General features: G+C 36.7%; 1 protein-coding gene across 7 annotated transcripts in view; it reads left to right on the top strand.

Moving 5' to 3' along the window:
• PTPN13 (protein tyrosine phosphatase non-receptor type 13) overlaps positions 1 to 20,621 on the top strand; it is a 229,190-nt gene that overhangs the window by 197,073 nt on the left and 11,496 nt on the right. For 6 of the 7 annotated variants that reach the window (XM_045056126.1, XM_045056128.1, XM_045056127.1 and 3 more), the window contains 8 exons: positions 3,091 to 3,161; positions 5,831 to 5,892; positions 8,077 to 8,170; positions 8,843 to 8,980; positions 9,082 to 9,170; positions 15,899 to 15,954; positions 18,577 to 18,683; positions 20,211 to 20,359. In XM_045056126.1, the coding sequence (XP_044912061.1) occupies positions 3,091 to 3,161; positions 5,831 to 5,892; positions 8,077 to 8,170; positions 8,843 to 8,980; positions 9,082 to 9,170; positions 15,899 to 15,954; positions 18,577 to 18,683; positions 20,211 to 20,359 (766 nt within the window). The remainder of the gene's footprint in view (positions 1 to 3,090; positions 3,162 to 5,830; positions 5,893 to 8,076; positions 8,171 to 8,842; positions 8,981 to 9,081; positions 9,171 to 15,898; positions 15,955 to 18,576; positions 18,684 to 20,210; positions 20,360 to 20,621) is intronic. The other variant, XM_045056124.1, reaches the window with a different exon arrangement.

The raw sequence follows: 20,621 nt of genomic DNA, 5'->3' as shown, positions 1-20,621 counted from the left end.
ACCGACTGCGCCACCCAGGCGCCCCAAGAACAGACTTCTTAATAGGAGATTCCAAGAGCACTTTAAGTGGATTAGTGTTTGGATACATATTTGCAGTTGATAATAGGGTGGTTACCACATTTGTCAGGATGTTTTCAATTGCAAGTAAAAGAAAATACAACTCAACAGTGGTTTAAACAATAAAGGGAACTTACTAGTTTATAGGATTTAAAAGTGGAAAGATGAGGTGGTCATCAGGTGAAATTTGATGCAGGCTATGGCTCCATTTTTTGCTGTTTTCAATTACTCTCTTTTGTGAGTTTTGTTTCCTTCATGTGTTTCCTTCATGATTGTTAAGTGGCTTTGTCACTTAACACATGGCACCGTCCAGAGCAATCTTCTAACAATTCTTACCAATAACCATGGTAAAGCAAGGACTGTCTGTTGATTGCCTTAGACCTAAATTAAGGCTATCCCTTGAATTGAGACAAAGAAATAAGAATATATCAATTGGCCTAGGCCAGTCCTGGCCCATTCCCAGAGCTGGAACAGAGTCAGTTCTGCCCAAACGTCATGTCTACAGCCAATGAGGCATAGAATTGTTACTTTCACCATACCTCATGACAATTTCACATTATAAGAAATGCTAATGGCAACTTTTCCTTCACTTAATAATAGAAATAAATTGAAAAAAAATGTATGCATTAGTTTCAAATTACTACAAATATAGTGGCATAAATGATAAGTTTATTAATAGTTCTGGAGGTCAGAAATCCAAAATGAAAAAAAAAAAAAAAAAGATCCAAAATCCAAAATGGATTTCAGTTGGCTAAGATCAAGATGTTATCAGGGTTGCATTCCTTCTTTAAGAGGTTACAGGAGAAAATCCATTTCCTTGCCTTTTCCACCTTCCAGAGCTTCCCTTCCATCCTCAAAGCCAGCAGGCATAACACTCTACTTATGTTGTCACATCTCTTTCTCTGACTCTCTTTCCTCCCTTCCTCATTCATTTATAAGGACTTCTGTGATTACATTGGGCCCACCCAAGATAATCTCCTCATCTTTAGATCCTTAACTTACATCTTTACAATCCCTTTTACCCAATAAGGTAACATATTCACAGGTTTGGTGGATTAGAATGTAGCCACCTTTGTGGGGCCATTATTCTGCCTACCGTAATGTACATACAGCCAGACTTTCTAAATTACACATTTATGTTACATTTATGTCTGTGATACATGGTGAGTTTTACATAGTATGTCTTTAAAAGTATAGAAAGTATAATTAAATCATTTGATCATAAACATTTGTTCCTTCTAAACCTTTAAATTTGATTGTGTACTTTTTTTCTTTGAATATAATCCCTAGTCTGTTTCCCTCATATATTTCTTTTTTTTTTTTTTTTTAAGTTTACTTATTTATTTTGAGAGAGAGAGAATCCCAAGCAGGCTCCAGACTAACATTGTTAGTGTGGAGCCCGACACGGGGCTCAATCCCATGAACTCCAAGATGATGATCTGAACCAAAATCAAAAGCCAGACGTTTAACCTACTGAGCCATCCAAGCCCCCCTACCTCATATATTTCTAAAAATTAGATTGGAATACATTTATTTTCATAGGTGTAGCTGAATGTTAATGAGTGGAAGAGGAAAGTGTTCAATCTGGAAAATATTTTTGTGAAAATTAACATCTCTGTGAACCATAGATCCAGCTAATTTTTTTGCCTCAAAACTAGCAGAGTACCCTTCATGCTAGCTCTAAAATCACTTTCTTTTGCCCTTCTGCTTTTCTCTTCACTTTAGTCACAACAGATATAGTGGTGCTAGTCACAATTACTTTCCCCTTCATTCTTCTTCCAGCTCTCTCCATTACTATATATATCTACCCTCTTTGAAGCCCACAGCCAGCAATAACAGAGAGGTATATATTTGTGGTAATTGTCTGTATGTCAAGAACTGTACAGGGTCTGTGGTCTTACCCAACTTGCAAGCTAATAAGCCAGCCTGTTATTGTTTCTTGGATGCTGGTAGAAGGTATGAAACTCCTGGGTCAGAAACAAAATACTTTTTTGGTAACCACAAGCAACAATGGCATGGTATTGGGACAAGTTCCACACATCTTCTAAGTCTCCTGAAGATGACACATGTGGCCTAGTGGATTCCTGCACATGCAGTGGGTTGTAGTACCAGAGAGAAATACCATGAGAAGAAGAGGAACCCTCCCCTTCATGGCAGCCTGTAAGAAAACATGCTTTTTATTTGGAGAAAGAGTTTTCCTCATCCCTCAAGCTTGCTCATCACAAACATAGCCTTGAGAACTGGCCCATATAAAAAGCAGTCAGGGCCTTTCATTTCTGGGGTACCCAGGAAAAATATGTAGGATGTGTAGGGCCCATGGTAAATTGCTTCTCCCAGCACTATATACTTTAGGCAACCTCTCTTTTCTCTCAAGTACTAGCAGTGTTAAGATTGCATACCAGTCCTCTGTTTCCAAGGTGATGTCTTTTTAACAGTTTTTCACATTGGGTGGTACTATCCTTCTTATAATCCTTAAAAAAAAAAAAACATATATATATATGTATATATGTATATATATATAATGTATATTGTATATATGTATATATAATGTATATGTGTATATAACGTACATGTGTATATAATCCATTGTATGTATGTTGTCTAGATTTTCACTTTAAATAACTTTTTTAAAAGCATGTATCAAGGGTTTCAGATATACAAAACTTAGTCATCTATAATTCCTAAGTTATCTTTGAACCATCACCTGAATGACAGTGAACTAAGTTATTAGATCATGAATATTACAAGTGTTTTAAATGAGGGGAAATACAGTAATGTGTTAATCCTAAACCCAGATAAAAATTATGTAAAGAAATGATTCTTAATCTTTTTTGGGTCAAGAATATCTCCCTCTAGAAAAGAGGTAGATGAAAACTGATAAATATTTTGTCTACAGCTTCCGGGTGCCTAGACCCCCTGAAGCCTATCTAGAATAAAATTCTTGTGGCTCAATAGTTACCAGGTGGTTTGAAGGGTATTTAAACAAACATCTTAAATAATTTGGAATTGCCTTTTCTTTTTTCTATAACACAGAGATGGCCATCCAGTGATCCCCAGTTCCAAGAGGCACACTCTTGCAACCCCACAGTCAACCAAAGCCAACGGTAAGGATACATTCATTTTGTGACACAAGTAGTTATGCAGAGATAACTATTTTTTTTTTCCCAAAAGCAAAATTGGAGACTATCACTACAGTGTTTTTATCACCCTTCCAGAGTGCTTTTCAGGATCTCTCTAAGTGCAAAAAATCACATTTAAATAAAAGCATCTCTAAAATTCAGTGCTTAATAGGAAATAGTTGAGCAGCATGGACCATGGGATTTACAGCCAGATAGACCTGAGTTTATAAGTTCTGTGTGCCCTTAGGAAGTTACTTGATCTGTATCCAAGCTTCTATTTCCTATTAGTAAAATAAAAATGTTAGTACTATCTATCTTATAAGGTTATAATGAAGCATAAATACAATAATAATATGTGAAATGCTTATCATAATGATTGTCACATAGTAATTTATTCAGTTATTGAATCTCTTCTCTGTGCCAGGCATTGGTCTGGGCATTGGGAGCATGGTAATGAATACACAAAGTATCTGTCTTGCATTCTAGCATAATAAAAGAAATTGTAGTATTAGTGGTCGCGACCCCTGCTAACATAAATTTAATGCTTATTCTTCAGAATAAGCATTCTTCTAAGTGCATGAGTCCTCAAAACAACCCTGTGAGAATAGTGTTACTATTATCCTCCGTTTATAGAAGGAGAAACTGAGACACAGAGAAGTTTGATAACTTACCCAAACTCACAGAGTTAATAAATGGGAGAGCAAGAATTTAAACCTGGGGTTTCTGATTCCATGCTCTCATTCACATAATCAGGCTCAGTAAACGTAGCTTCTGATGCCCATGATAAGAATGATAGACGTGGGAATGTGGTTGAAATTAATGTATTTGAAATGTGAATTCAGTACTTCATACATAACTAAACTTTTAGGTTATCAGGCAGTAACATCTACCAAAAGAATCTCACTACTACAGTTGTAGTTTATCTTCAAAACACTAAAGTACATTTGTTCCCCTCCTCGCCAGTTTTCTTGAATGCCTTAGGGATCTCAGCTTCTCTCTAATAGTTCCAGTTCACGTTAGAGAGGGACTATCTCACAGAACAGTCAGGAGAGCATTTTTCTAGTGACTTACGGGTAGTTACTTGTTGCCTATTTGTAGTTTCAGAGCTAAAGAGAGCTAAGCCCTGCCCACCTTGTAGAAACTGCCTAGTGAACTGTCTTTATGGGGTTCTCTCACTTGACTCCCTTAGAACTGATCCTTTATGAGTTCTGAAAATCAGTATCAATAATAGGGACTCTCTTATAGTGATGGGAATATAAAATGGTACAACCATTTTATAAAACAGACAATTTCTTTTAAAAGTTCAGCATGTGCCTCCCATATGATCCAGCCATTCCACTCCTTTTTGTTTACCCAAGAGAAAAGAAAGCATATATCCATACACAAAAACCTGTACATGAATGTTTTAGCAGCTTCCTTTGTGAAAGCCAAAATCAAAAACCACTCAAATGTCCAAAAACTGCTGAATGAAGAAACCAATTGCAAAATATCCAAACAACAGTACTATTCAGTAATAAAAATGGTCTGGTACTCATAGCAACCTAATCAAAATAACCAAAATAACCCCTCCAAATAAGACAGCTGAGTGAAAGAAGTCAGACAGAAAAGAGTTTATACTGTATTATTCCATTTATTCAAAATTAAAGAAGATGGAAATCATAGTGACCGAAAGTAGATTAGTGGTTGCTTAGAGACAAGGTGAAGGGCAATTAGGGGAACAGGAGGGAGACAGTACAAATAATAAGCTATGATGTTCTGAACTATTCCAATATGACTTTTTGAACTAGTAGTTTATTACTGGTATGCTTTTTCAGTACTTTTCTTGGAAGGTTGATAATGTTTTATACCTCCTGGAAATAATATTAAAAAACATTCTTGACTCTTTGTAATAACATCATCCACATAATTACAGAAATTCATGTCTAAAAATTTCATGTCAACCTTCATCTTTCGAGGTGGAATTATTTTTAGGTCATTTTCAAATAGAAGTCCTTGAGTACACAGATCGGTACATTTTTTTTCTTTTCTGTTCTTTTCTTTTTTAACTTTTCCAAACTCTGCTATATGTTTCAAAGTCTCTTAAAGATATAATTTGATGAATCAAATTATTTTTAAATATGATTTTTAACTGTAATATGTATTACATTTTTAATGTAATATGTATTGAATCTTTGTACTGGTGGCTAAGAGTTAAAAGTAACATTTGGTTTAGACATATATTAAAAGTTCTGTTTAGTTGTATCCGTAACTTACTTTACTGTGTTAAATTGATAGCCGTTATGAAATGATATGAATGGCGCACTCTTTCCTTAAATAGTGAAGTTAGTGTAGATCAGCACCTGTGATGCCTCTCCCATTCAGTTGAGAGAATTTACATTCAGTGTCTGATACTAGAACCATCCAGACCGAACTGAGCTTTTGTGCAGACTATAGTATTTTCTTTCAAGAAATTAGCTTTTTCCTTGGGATAAACCCTTTTCTAATAATATTTGATTTTGTGTAGCTGGTTTTAAATCATTTTGCAATATGACCTCTTTTAGTGCACTAATGAAAATAAGAACATGCACAGAAGTGTGGGTTTTCTTTCACTGTTTTGATGTCCCTATTTTGGTTCCAACTGGCTCTTCTCTTACTCTCTGTGTTGTTCCTTTCAGGTCACCACACTGCGGAGCCTTGCCACAAGCCTGCCCTCACTCCTAGTAATTCATCCTCCAAGGTAAGGAAAAGGCTACCTTCTTCCTATCATACTGCCTTAGCTAAATAACCAGCTTGTTTGTGTCTTGAACCAAACTGATTTCGCATTTAAATACTTGCCTTTTTTAGAAACATGTACTGATGTAAGGAATATATTTTAGGGAACTAAATAGACCTTGCTGAATAAAGCACACAATGTAAAGGTCCTACATGAGCAACCCTACATCATTTGGCACATATTCAGCTCTTATATAAGCTAATCTCTTAAATGGATAGCTTCAATACTTAGATCTTTTTATGAAAGTTCACAGTTCTTTTGGTTGTGTGTTAGATACCCAGAAGAGAAGAACATACATAATTAAGAGTAGAATTGGTCCTTTGAGTTAATATTGGTCAACAGTGACCCTCAAATGACAATGCTCTACTGCTAGTAAGGAAAAACAGTACTGACAAAAGAAATAGACATACTTGCTTTTAGAAGGACATGGAAAATGCTTTACCTCATAATAAAATGTAAGAACCTAAATCATTTAAGATTCACAAAGAAAAATCTGGAGGTGAATTAGCAAAGCTACTTTAATACATAGCTGAATTCCACTTCAAGCTTTCTCTTTGAGGCTATGTGTATGCCCATTCGTTTGGCTAACATTTCTTTTTATGATTTTCTTTTGGCATGTAATGAACATTCTAAAACGATCCCAGCTGGATATCCACTTTGTGGAATTGTTTAATCCCACACACATCCCATACAGTCTGAGCCCCACTGTTTGAATGCCTTTCCACATAAGCTCCAGAGCTGAGGCATTGCTCTCCTAGTAATCTGAAAATCCCGTCATCTCAGCAAAATCTGGACAAAAGCTGGATTTAGCATAGAAGGAAAATTCAGTGACCAGAAGGCCAAAATTCCATGCCTTTCATCTCACTGGCCCAGCAAGTCTTTAAAAGATATTGCAATAGAAGAATTATTAGGCAGAAATGTTTGGGGCACAGAAATAAAAATGCCTTGGTCTTGGTATGTTTGTGGATTGAGAGAAAGCAAGACCCACTATTCCCTGTTTATTCATAAGGTCTACAGTTACACAGAGCTGGAACACCTGGATTTTCATGTATTTCTAGTGTTAGTCCTGTTGTATGGTGCTTATTTTCTTTTTAAATATCAGCATGTTGTTGAAAGGGAGAAGGGGAGAATTTCTTTTTAAGTTAACATAAAACACTCAGAAGCTAGGACCTTGGTTATTCATGGTTGCAAACATTTTTTGTTGGAGTTAAAGTCTTTCAGGAAGTCTCTCAAGCAATACTCTGTCCTTGATGCTAATGTCTGTGCTATGAATTTCTCATGAAGATTGGAGTTTCACAATCCAGTAAAATTGGACATTGTGTAACCACTATTTATGAAGAAATAATTCTATTGCGTCTATCATTTCTACTTTTTATCTTGATAAAAAGAGTAAAATCTTTGGAGCAAACCACCTTTTATTTGTATAAAATTATTTCATTTTATCCTAACCATTTAATTTTGCATTTTACCCAAATCATTTTTCTTTCAATAGGCCATGTACTATGAAGTATTCACAATTTACCATTGAGTTAGAAAGTTAAATTCTGTTCAATAAGTAATTTGTAGTTATGAATCCATTGTTATTCTTCTTAAATTGAGATGAGATTTAGACTAGACTTAAAAATCTTTATATCCAACAGTTGACCAGGATGTGAAACTAGAGTTTATGTCCAAGTCACAGCTTCACAAATACTTAAAAGATTTTTTCCCTTTCCCCCAACTTATTAGTTTAGTAATCCTATAAAACTTTTAGAAAAGATTTAAAGGAAGACAAGTCTCATAAAATATGCCTCAAAAAAGAGATTTCTGCACTCAAATAAGCTTAGGAAATACTACATAATAGACTCTTGGCAACTCAAAATTTATATTAGTAAACACTGTGAGAATTCTTAGAATAGAAATACTGATTTGATGTTGTATTATCTGCTGTTTCCAGAGGTTTTTGGTGATGGAAAGTCCCATTCTCTTTGTACATTCCATTGTGCTGATGTTTCCTAGAAACATTCATCTATCATGGAGAGATATCAAATGGATTATGTACAAAGAAAGAGGGAGAGAAGGACACGATGGGGCAATCTACAGTCCCTCCCTAATCCTGGAGGTTAGCAAAATAGTAAACTAATGATTTGCTCTGGTTTCATACTTTAGGTTAATGGGGAAGAAATAATTGAAGTTTTGTGCCCTGAAGGAAAATGCTCTACTTATCAGATGAAGGGATCAGCAGACTTGATTCTCTCCAAAGGTAGTTTTTCCAAATCAGTCATCCAATTACTCTAAATGTCCTAATAGTTCAGGTAATAAAGAAATATTAGGTATTGGGCTTACATGTTTCTATAGTGTAACAAGAAAAGATTGTTGTTCAAAGAAATAAAAGAACAATGTAAAATTAATTATTGTTCATTGCATTACTGTGCAAATGTGCCTGTATCCTAATATTAAAAATATTTTTAGATGATTAAAAAGATAGCTGGTTTTGTTTGGTAGTGTTTCTTACATTCCTTGGAAGCAGCAATTCACAGGTAACCTAATTAGAAATTTTTTCTTGGACATGTATGGGCTACCCTATTACATCCTTAATTTTTGTAACCTAACTTCTTGAGTTTCTTTCATGAATTAGTAATTTGGAATCAATTTAGGAAAATAAGCATTAAATTCTTGATGTCTCATGGAAAGATTTATTCACAGACATAGATTTTGGTTTGTTCTTTTTAAGCTACATTTGTGTGATCTTCTGTCACAGCAGCCAGAGGAGTGCTAGAACTAGAAATGGCTGGTTTGCATGAGTCTAACCGCTTTTCCAATCATGGCTGCCTTTCGAAGTAGATGCTTGAAATTTGAAAGACCTGATGTAGCGTCTCTTTCTCAAATCAATATTTTCAAAGTAAAATCTCATGTAAAATTACTGTTTTTCAAGAATCTAATGTACAAGAAGATGATATTTATGATGATCCTCAAGAAGCTGAAGTTATTCAGTCTCTGCTGGATGTCGTGGATGAGGAAGCCCAGAATCTTTTAAACCAAAATAATGCAGCAGGAGATGTCAGTGTTCCAGGTAGATGAACCAGAATGAATAAGTTGGTACACTAAGGAGTGCAAGAAGGAGGCCTCTAGGAAGCATTTTAATTTCTCTTGGCCCACTTATTTCTTCCCCAGGTTCATTGAAAACCAATGGGAAGTTATCTGAAGGGAGAGCAGAAGATACAGACTGTGATGGTTCACCTTTACCTGAAGACTTTACAGAGGTAAGGATAAGAGCTAGATAAACACTATAGGATGTTATGTCTTGTTAGAATTATGTATCTTCTTACATAAAGTTTGTTTTCTCTGCTGAGGCCTTATCTCTGCCTCCACCAACCCCACCATTTCTGATTTCCCAACACCGCTCATCCCCTGCCCCAACTCTGGCATTTGCAGGTTTACTTGTCTGGTTCCTGTAGACATTTGACTTTGCAGCCTATCCTAGTGTGCTAGGGCTGCCACAACAAAATACCACAAACTGGAAGACTTAAGAAACAGAAATTTATTTTCTCACAATTCTAGAGGCTGGAAGTCCCAAGGTGCCAGCAGAGTTGGTTTCTGGTGAGACCTCTGTCCTCCACTTGCAGATGACCACCTTTTCACTGTGTCCTCACATGCCCATTCGTCTGTCTCACCAGGGAAGAGACCCCTGGTGTCTCTTCCTTTTCTTATAAGGACACCAATCCTATTGGATTAGAGCCCCATCCTTATGACCTTATTTAGCCTTAATTACCTCCATAAAAACTGTCTCCAAGCAGTCATTTTGGGGTTAGGGCTTCAACCTGTGAATCTTGCAAGGGACACAATTCAGTCTATAACACAATAATCTATGCTTTAACAAGTTATAAAATATAATTAAATAAAATTTCATTCGCAATAGTTAAATAAAAGCATAGGCATAAATTCAACCCAAATGTACAAAACCTATATTATGAAAACTTTAAAACTCTAGAAAGAAGCAGAAGAAATATTAAAGAGAAACATTTCTTATTCCTTGATAGAAAAGCCCAAAATTTAACTTCTCCCTAGATTTACCCATAAATTAATATGGTCCCATAAAATATTTCAACTTTTTTTTTAATGTTTATTTATCTTGAGGAGGGGAGTATGAATGGGTAGGGTTAATAATGATGGGTAATGGGGCAGATAAAGATGGGTAAGGGGCAGAGAGAGGGGGAAAAGAGAGAATCCCAAGAAGTCTCACTCTGTCAGTGCAGAGCCCAATGCAGGGCTCAATCCCATGAACCATGAGATCCTGATGCTGAGCCTAAATCAAGAGTCCAACACAACTATCTGAGCCACCTAGGAGCCCCTTCAACTTTTTTTTAATGAGAGGCAGACTAGCTTGGTAAAATGATTTTAAAATTCACTTGGAAGAAATTAGGATGTAAAACTGTTCAGGACAAATCTAAAAATTAAGGTTTATGGAGGGAGAATATTCCTACCAATTATTAGTAAATATCACGTAAGTTGTTCTACCACCAAAGTGTAGATAGATCCCGCAAATATACACGTTGAGAATTCAAGATGTTAAAGACCAAACCTTTTGGGACAGTCCATCCTTTAAATTTAATAAATTGACACTTGAATATATGGGACATCTGCTTCAGAAGAGATTTTGACTAATAGTAAACAAAACAAAGAAAGTGAAAAAACAAATTCAGGAAAGGAGAAAACAAAGTACTGAGATAAAAACATGAAGAGGTTATATTTGTATCAAATTCTAAATGTGTTAAAATCACTATGGAAATTAGATTCATAAGCAGACAAATTCAAAAAAGACAAATATGACTAATCTCCGTAGCTGAAAGGAAGACTAAGCCAGTATTCTGGAAACATTTTCTGTTTCATTTTATATTTCTATAATGTTGCCTACATTTGAGTAGTTTTAAGAGTTACCTAGAATTTCTGAAAATATTTAGTTTTTCATAAGTATGCTTCTTTGGGACCACCCTAAACAAATTGTAGATTATTTATTGAACTGGCTCATAATAGTGTGTTCTACAACCCTGGAAGTTGTTTTGTTTTTGTTTCTTTAACTTTTATTATTGAAGTGTAGTTGAAATACAATGCTCTATTATTTTCAGTTATGCAACATAGTGATTTAACAATTCTATACATTATGCAATGCTTACCACAGTAAGTGTAGTTAATCACCTGTCATCCTTCAAAGTTATTACAATGTTATTGATTCTCTTTCCTGTGCTATACTTTTCATTTGGTGACATTTTTATAATTAATTTATTTATTTTAGGTAGCTCCATGCCCAGAATGGGGTTTGAATTCATGACCCCAAGATCAAGAGTCACATGCTCCACCAACTGAGCCAGTCAGGTGTCCCATGACATTTATTTTATAAAGTTTGTATCTCTTAATCCCCTTCACTTATTTCACCTATCCCCTCAGCCCTGATCCCCCTGCCAACCACCAGTTTGTTCTCTGTATTTATGAGTCTGTTTCTGTATTTTGTTTGTCTATTTATTTTTTAGATTCCACATCTAAATGAAATCATATGGTATTTGTCTTTCTGACTTACTTCACTTAGCATGATATCCTCCAGGTCCATCCATGTTGTCACAAACGGCAAGATCTCATTCTTTTTTATGGCTGAGTGATATTCCATTATGTATATATACCATATCTTCTTTATTTATCTATTGTTAGGCACTTAAATTGGTTCCATATCTTGGCTGATGTAAGTAATGGCTGCAGTAGGGGTGCTTGTCTGGCTCAGTTGGTAGAACACGCAAGTCTTGATCTCAGGGTCATGAGTTCAAGCCCCACATTGGATGCAGAAATTACCAAAAAAAAAAAAAAATGCTTCAATAAACATTGAATTTGTGTTTTCATTTTCTTTGTGTAAATACCCGATAGGGAAATTACTTGGATTGTATGTACAACCCTGAAAGTTTTAGGGTTTTAACCCTGAAGGTTTTCTGATGAGTCAAAAGTTAAGCTACTTTTGATATTATAAATGATATTATGATGATATTATAAATAGTATGGTATCACACACAGTCATTTGTCACTGTCTTGTAACTTGTCACTCTACACTTAACTACCTCTTAATGAAGTACTTCAGGCCAATGTCTGAGCTTTATTTATGAATGAAGGAATGAATGCCAGTCATATACATAGTGTAAATCATCATCTAAAGTTTCAAAACTATTCACTTAGCTATTGCTGAACTCGTTTGACCCTGATTAAGCTGGGGATAACAAGGTAAGAAGGTATATCAGGGTTTCTGTCCTCAATTTGCTTGTATAGTCTAGTAGTCAATTTGGGAGCTGTACAATGTAAATAAGTAAGTACAATTTTTAAAACTATAGTAAAAACATGTCCTGATAAATGTTTATATGGAATTCAGAGAATGTTACAAAGAATTGTGGAATAATAGGGACTATACAGGAGTAGATGGGTGTGGTTATTAAGGCTTCCGAGAGAATTAGCATTTTATTCATTTATTTTTTAATGTTTATTATTGAGAGAGAGAGATAGAGCACAAGTGGAGGAGGGACAGGCTCCAGGCTCTGAGCTGTCAGCACAGAGCCTGATGCGGGGCTCGAACCCACAGACCGTGAGATCATGACCTGAGCCAAAGTTTTAGCATTTTGAAGGTATTTGGTAGGTGAGATGCAATAGGAAAGAGCATTCCATACTGAGGAACTGCTTAGCAAGGACATGAAGGTCTGGATCAGCCTGGGACATTCAGGGCACTAAATCATCGCAAGTAGGGTGTCATGTGGTATCTCGAAAGCTAAGACTGAAGAGATAGGGAGGGGTGAGTTGAGCAAGTGACTTAGATGTCATGGCAAGGAATTTGGTCTTTCTACACCTCTGGACAGGCAGCTTTCCTGAGAGAGATAGAAACATGTCCCCCATTAGCTCAAAACATCTAAGATGGAGAGAAGAAAGGCATGGCCTCCTAAGACATGACATCATTGTGCTGAAATACATCAGCACACTTCCTATGTTGTTTCTAATACTGGTTATTAATCAGAAAACAATAGAAACTTTCAGTGGCTTTCTGTCACCTATAAGGTAATCATGCTTGACTGACTGTAGGATCCTGGCTTTATGGGCATTCGACTGATGTAGTCACAGAGCCCTATGCTTAGAAGAGCTCCTCATGTGCTGTGCCATCATCTTGAAATTCTCAATTTTTTAACAAGATATCCCATATTTCCATTTGACAATGGGCACCGCAAATGATACAGTTTGGTCTTGGACCCAGGTGATATCTCTACTCTTCAAGTTGCTGGATCTGGATTCTTTGAGCAATAGGATAACAAACCAACCTTCAGATGGGCTGGCCTTGGTAAAATCTAAGTCTTTTCCTTGAGGCAGTGCTGCAGCTGCCTTCTCTTCCAAGGAGCCTACAATCCAGAATGAGAAGAGAGACCGCAGGCCATCTCCTTAACCCAAACCTACCCCATACACAGGTGAACTTTGCAAAATAGTGGGAAATTTTTCTTTAAGTTTTCAAATTCCAGTTAGTTAACATACAGTGTAACATTAGTTTCAGGTGTATAGTTTAGAGCACTTCCATACAGTGCTCAGTGCTCATCATGACACATGTGCCCCTTAATCCCCATCACCTATTTAACCCATTCTTCCACCCGCCTCCCCTCTGTGGTAAACCATAGAATTTCTTCTCTATAGTTAAGAGTCTGTTTCTTAGTTTGCCTCTCTGGTTTTTTCCCCATGATTGTTTGTTTTGTTTCTTAAATTCCACATATGAGTAAAATCGTATGGTATTTGTCTTTAACTTATTTCACTTGGCCTAATGCTCTGTAGCTCTGTCCACATCCTTGTAAATGGCAACATTTCATCCTTTTCATGGCTGAGTAATATTCCAGTGTGTGTGTGTGTGTGTGTGTGTGTGTGTGTGTGTGTGTGTGTGTACACATACATATCTTCTTTATCCATTTATCAGTCAGTGGACATTTGGGCTCTTTTCATAATTTGGCTATTGTAGATAATGCTGCTATAAACACGGGGGTGCATGTGTCCCATCAAATTAGTATTTGTATGTCTTAGGGTTTAATTACCCAGTAGTGCAATTGCTGGATCATAGAATAGTTCTATTTTTAACTTTCTGAGGAACCTCCATACTCTTTTCCAGAGTGGGTGCACCAGTTAAATTCCCACCAACAGTGCCAAAGGGTTCCCCTTTCTCCACATCCTCAACAACATCTGTTGTTTCTTGTATTTTTCATTTTAGCCATTCTGACAGGAATAGTGGAAAATTGATATTGTTGTAGTATCACTATATTTTATTTCCAATTGGGCTTTATCTCACCATTTTCATATTAATAACATTTGACTCTTATAAAAGGCTTTATACTTTTCAAAAGTATCACACTCATGGTAGATTCTTAGACCAGTTTTATGATGGGAAATACAAAATCCAAATGACTTTACTTGGAAAAAAATCAACCCAGACTAAAATTATCAACTTGCAGAAACAGGTAACATCTAAGAAGCTTCCTTTTAGTTTTCCGTGGATAAAAACAAGCTACATTTTTTTTCTTCCTCCATAGAAATTCTGCATTTTCCTCAAATAAACTGAAGTTCATATCAGAATAACTTAATTATAAATACTTCTTAAGTCTAAAGGTCTATAACTGAAAGATCATATTAAAGATTATTTATATCTTGGGGCACCTGGGTGGCTCAGTCGGTTGGACGTCTGACTTTAGCTCAGGTTATGGTCTCACGGTTCGTGGTTTCAAGCCCCATGTCAAGCTGTGTGCTGACAGCATGGAGCCTGGCGCCTACTTCGGTTTCTGTGACTCCCTCTCTCTCTGCCCCTTCCCCGCTCATGTTCTGTCTCTCTCTGTCTCTCAAAAATGAATACACATTTTTAAAAAAAGATTTTTTATATCTTTATTAAAGAAGTGAGACAACCTTCTGTGGCTCAGGCATAATAAGCACGTGTAGGCACACAGTGGTAACCAGACGTGGTTCCTGCCCTTGTGGAACTTATAGTCTAATGAGGAGGACAAGAGAATGATCAAATAAACACCCAAGTAAACATGAAATTACAAGTTGTGATAAGGTCTATGAAGTTTAAAAAGAAAAGAAGTGGTGCCTGGGTGGCTCAGTTGGTTTGACATCCGACTCTTGATTTCAGCTCAGGTCATGATCCCAGGGTCATGGGATTGAGCCCCACATTGGGCTCCATACTGAGCATGCAGCCTGCTTGGGATTCTTTCTCTCTCTCTCCCTCTGCCTCTCTCCCCACTCATGCTCATGCTCTCTCTCTCTCTAAGAGAAAAAGAAAAAAAGTGCTACAAATAAAAGCAAATGGATTATGGAGGTAAACAGAGGCCAGATAATTCAGGGTCTTGAAACGAAAGGACTGTCCCATTTGTTAAGATAATTTGTCCTAATAAAGACTGGAATGTAAGATTTATTAATCATCTAAGAATGAAACTTGTCATCTTCTGATTGTAGCAAACTGCACTTGCAGTATTTGGGTCTCTGAGACACCATACTCAGGTAAAGTATGAGCTGATTGGTCTATGTTCTCCACAGAAGGACCCATCACTGTAATAATAAAAGGGCAAGATAAGTTAACACACTGAAAATTAACTAAGATTTTTCTGGAGAGCCCATTTTCAGATTTTAAAATTGAAGTAGTATAAGAATATGCATGTCTAATCATACTTCAGCTATACATCTTGTCTTCTCCTTACCTCTGTACCATTAATATCCCTTATGAGAAATGAAAAGCCAGTCAGTAAGTGGGACCAGCAAAACTCTTGGGCCACTGAAGATGCCTTAGCCACAGTTTGACATTAATTGAATGTCATACGTGTGTTTGTTATATGAGGATGGACATGACAGAAAATATAGGAAATAAGTAACAGAAACAAATTGAACACTGAGATTGTTTGATTTTTTTTTTACAATGGGCTAATGTAATTTTTATTTCTCTTTATTGTAGTCTATCAAAATGAATGGCTGTGAAGAATATTATGAAGAAAAAGTAAAAAGTGAAAGGTAAAAAAATAATCCCTTAAAATATATAACAGGGGCACCTGGGTGGCTCCATCAGTTGAGCATCTGACTTTGGCTCAGGTCATGATGTCACAGTTCATGAGTTCGAGCCCCATGTCAGGCTCTGTACTGACAGCTCAGAGCCTGAAGCCTGCTTCAGATTTTGTGTCTCCCTCTCTCTCTCTGCCCCTCCCCCACACGTTCGTTCCCCCTCCTTCTCTCTCTCTTTCTCTCTCTCTCTCTCAAAAATAAATAAACATTTAAAAAAATGAAAGTATAAAAATTCCATTGCTTTTTAGAAGTGCTTTTTAGAAGTGCTTTTTAGAATTTTAGAAAAATTCCATTGCTTTTTAGAAGGTGGGGGTACCTGGCTGACTCAGTTGGTGGAGCATGTGACTATTGATCTCAGGGTCATGAGTTCAAACCCCACCCTGGGTGTAGAGATTACTTAAAAAATAAAATCTTTAAAAAAAAAAAAAAAAGGTGTTCTGAAGATTTTCATTTAGATGTTGCTTTTGAAATTAATTTATTCTTTTCCAATGAAATGAGAATGTTGACTAAATTATGGACCTATGGCTGAATATTAAGAATGTTTTTAAAATACTGTTATAAGGGTTCAGGTGGCATGTGACAATGTATTTGTTATAACATTCCTCCAAGAAACAGTATCCTTGACCATGGGGAAAAAATGAAAGAAAGTCTAAAAGGGAAAGTGCCAACAATGAGGAAAGTCTAGCAAATATCTGGGCCAGCTGCCAATAATTGTAAAGATACAAGCTCTGCCCTGTTAGGCAAGGGAAGGGGAGGAAGGAGGTCGGGGAAACTAGTATATCTAATTTATTTGAATGGCAGTTAGAAACACTATTAACATATAAATTTTATCTACATGTTACTAATTCTTGGATACACTTTCTTTTTGATTTTAACATTTCTGAAATCATGAAGGGCCTTACAACCATCAATATAATTTCTTCCTTAATGTGAACAAAATAATAGTGTATCTTACAACGATGAGTGTCAAAGATTCAAAGAATTGTAGTACATAACCTTCAATGTAGCAATTTCATTTCTAAAAAATGGCTCCCACTACCACATGTGTGCAAAGACATTTCTACAAAAATGTAATTGCAACATCATTTATACTTGTAAAAAAATAATTACACAAAATAAATTAGGGTATACGCCTACAAGCACCCATGAAACACTAAAGCAGCTAATCAAAGGAATGATAAAGGAGGGAATGCCTGACGGAAGGATCTCCAAACTATACCCTTGCAAACAAAATATATTTATTACATGACAAAAGCAACCTCATTGATGCAGAACTTGCAAATTAAATGTTAATTGCAACCCATAATTATCTGGAACAGAGGAAAACATTCACCATAAAAGCAACATAATTGCTGCCCCGTTATTGACGTTGTGGGACCATTGTACACGTCTTGTTTTAATGGTCTATACTAATGTCAGACAGATGTACTCTGTTTTGTTCCCCCTGAATATCATAAAATGCAAAAATGTGTTCAGCCTTTTACATTATGCTTTTTCATCTCATTGCTAAACTTTTGTCCTGCCTGGATTCTCTTTTCTAGCCATCCACCCTACCAGCAAGATGGCATCTACTGTGTACCCCTAGAATAATGGGAACTTGTACTGTGTTTTATTACATTACTTGAGTGTCCTGATGCAGAAATGTCCCTCCAGCCTCCACTTGTAGCAAAAGACAGGTGTGCATCAACAGAGACTTCTATAAATAAATTAAGACACATCCATATGGTACAATAATAGTAGGTAGCTGTTAAAAAGACACAGAGAGCTCTACTGACACAGTTGTAATTGGTTATCTGTGTTGAAGCGGGCAACAAACCACTTTCTCTATCTCCAAGGGACTCCTTCAATCTAACGTCCAAAGACAGGATTTGTTTGAAAATAAATTTTAGACTATATTAAACAATTCTGTACTTCAGTTTAATTTACATCTACCAATAAATCTTAGGACTTGTAGGCTTGGGTTTTTCAAATCAGATCATCTGGTTTTTTGTTTTTTTAATTTTCTTAACATTTACTTATTTTTGAGAGACAGAGAGAGATAGAGCATGAACAGGGGAGGGGCAGAGAGAGAGGGAGACACAGAATCTGAAGCAGGCTTCAGGCTCTGACCTTTCAACACAGAGCCCAACGTGGGGCTCGAACTCACAAACCGCAAGATCATGACCTGAGCCAAAGTCAGATGCTTAACCGACTGAGCTACCCAGGCGCCCCCAGACGATCTGTTTTTAAATATCTTGATAATTGTACAGGAAATAAGGGGTTCAAGGATATTCTTTTTTGAGAGAGAGAGAGACAGAGAGAGAGCATGCATGCACACATGAGTGGGAGAGGGGCAGAAAGAGACAGAGAGAGAGAGAAAGTGAAGGAAAGAATCCCAAGAAGGCTCCACACTGTCAGCACAGAGCCCGATGCGGGGCTCAATCCCGTGAACCATGAGATCATGAGCTGAGCTGAAACCAAGAGTCGGACACCTAACCGACCGAGCCACTTGGTTGTCCCTCAGGGATATAATAGTTAAATGCATTTGGGGGACAAAACTGAAGAAAATATTACAAACGTGTTTTCTTGTCATAGCTTGATTCAAAAGCCACAAGAAAGGAAGACTGATGGTGACAATGAAGTGGCCTGGGCAAGTGATGAATTGCCAATGGAAACAACAAACCTTGAGGATTCCAATAAAGGCAAGAATTTTATAAGCCATTTTTTCATCAAAAGCAATGGATAAAAAAATAAGTGTTTGAAAATCACAGTTTTCAGAATACAGAGATATGCTATTTCTCTATATGTGTGCATTATTTGGTTCTATACATTAAATGAAATTACGTAGGCAAACATCAGCATTTAGTTCTCTAAATAGGTATTTGCACAGTTGGAGGCTAAAATTCTCAGTGGCTTGAAGTAAAACACACAAATAAATGTGTAAATATGTTAATTGGAAACACAAAGTCACAGTTTTGCCAATCTGGAACAAGAAGTCAAGGAGTACATTTAATTTATAATAAAACAGGTAGAATCGCTCAAAGAGGGAAAATTATTACCCTTGAATCTCAACCTCGTTTTTTAAAAGCGAGAGCCAATTGCTGTGTCCTGTTACTGCCTCTGTGACTTTGTAACTGAGCCAGTAGAGAAATGAAGCTCTATTCAGTGTTGCATTTCTCTTTTTTTTATAGAAGGCAGTGTTACACTAATGCAACAAAAGACATGGTTTTGTAATTTGAAGTGTTAGTTGTTGAAGGAAATTAAAGTAGTTGAATGAACACCTTTTTGATTTATGTGGACTGTTAGTGTCCGCGATGGTGTTTTTGTCAAATCCCGTAGCCCACGCCCATCTCCAGTGTTTGAGCTCCCATTGCCTTTACGCTCAGTTCTGTAAAAGTTTACAACTACTTTCGAGGAGTGAATTCTGTGTTTACAACTAGCCTTCACCCCACCACATGTTCCATTTCTTGAGATATTGCACAGCCTCCTATGCCCTACAGAGCCTGGCATTGTTGTTATCTATGTAGTAACTGTCATCAGAATGCTTTAGTTAACTAATTTACGGGTATGTCTGCAAAGTTACACTTATGCAGACTATAGCAAGAACTCCCTCCTGCTTTTTTCCAGGATAACAGTTGCTTTCTGATAGGAGTAGTTTCCACAGAGCAGGTACTAAATTAGATACATATCTCTTCTAAGACACTGATATCACTTATTTGATAAGCTCCTGAAGACCCCAACGTTTCACTTGTATTGATAAAACTGTCAAATGCCAGAGATACTGGCACTGAGTACAAAGGGAGGGTAGAGAGAGGAGACATCAGTGTTTCTAATGCAATGTCCCATTATGAAGAATTTCTGAAGCATCCCACTTCATCTTTTCCCCATGTGCTTGGAAGCTAATTAAAGTGCAAAGCAATAAGGACTAGATACGTTCTCATCAAGAAAATAGTGCCATCTGAGTCAAGAGAAGCAAAAAAAAAAAAAAAAAAAATTCAAACTCTTCTAGAAACTGTAAGTACACAAGAGCCAAGGGCCTTGCCATGGCCAAGATTTCCCTATGTTGATTGTAGGTATCTGCCTACCTGTCCTATTGCCTTATTAATTCTAAAGACTCTTCCTTTGGTAAAAATAGAGGAGGTAAGAATAGGCGCGAATCCGTTCCCTTATTGGCTAAATCAATTATGTGGGAGTTTTTTTTAAAACATCGACTGCTGTCTTCCTGTTAGATCATCCGTTTCTGACAAATGAGGAGCTTGCTGCAGTCCCCATCGTCAAAGTGCCCCCCTCCGGTAAATACACCGGTACCAAGTTGAAATCAGTCATTCGAATGTTGCGAGGTTTGTTAGATCAAGGGATTCCTTCTAAGGAGCTGGAGGTAAGTGGCTTCTGCCAGTGATTCTTTATCAAAGTTTTATATGCAAGGTTAGGAGAAATTTTGAAAAGGCCCATTACCTCACAACTCTACTTCCAACTACAAGCACCATCCTGTCCTGTCTAGCAGGAAATTAATTTTTCCAGTTAGGATCCTAATAGTACTGGTTTAAAGAGATCTCTTTAGCTGCTTTGGAGCTTGATAAATCTCCCAAAAGATTACCCTTCCTGCCTCATAGTAGTGATAAAGAGGCTTTTTTTTTTTT

The sequence above is a fragment of the Felis catus genome, chromosome B1 (assembly GCF_018350175.1).
Source record: "Felis catus isolate Fca126 chromosome B1, F.catus_Fca126_mat1.0, whole genome shotgun sequence".
NCBI classification, from domain to species: domain Eukaryota; kingdom Metazoa; phylum Chordata; class Mammalia; order Carnivora; family Felidae; genus Felis; species Felis catus.
The sequence above is the reverse complement of the archived record's forward strand: the minus strand, read 5'-3'. Positions and strand labels throughout refer to the sequence as shown.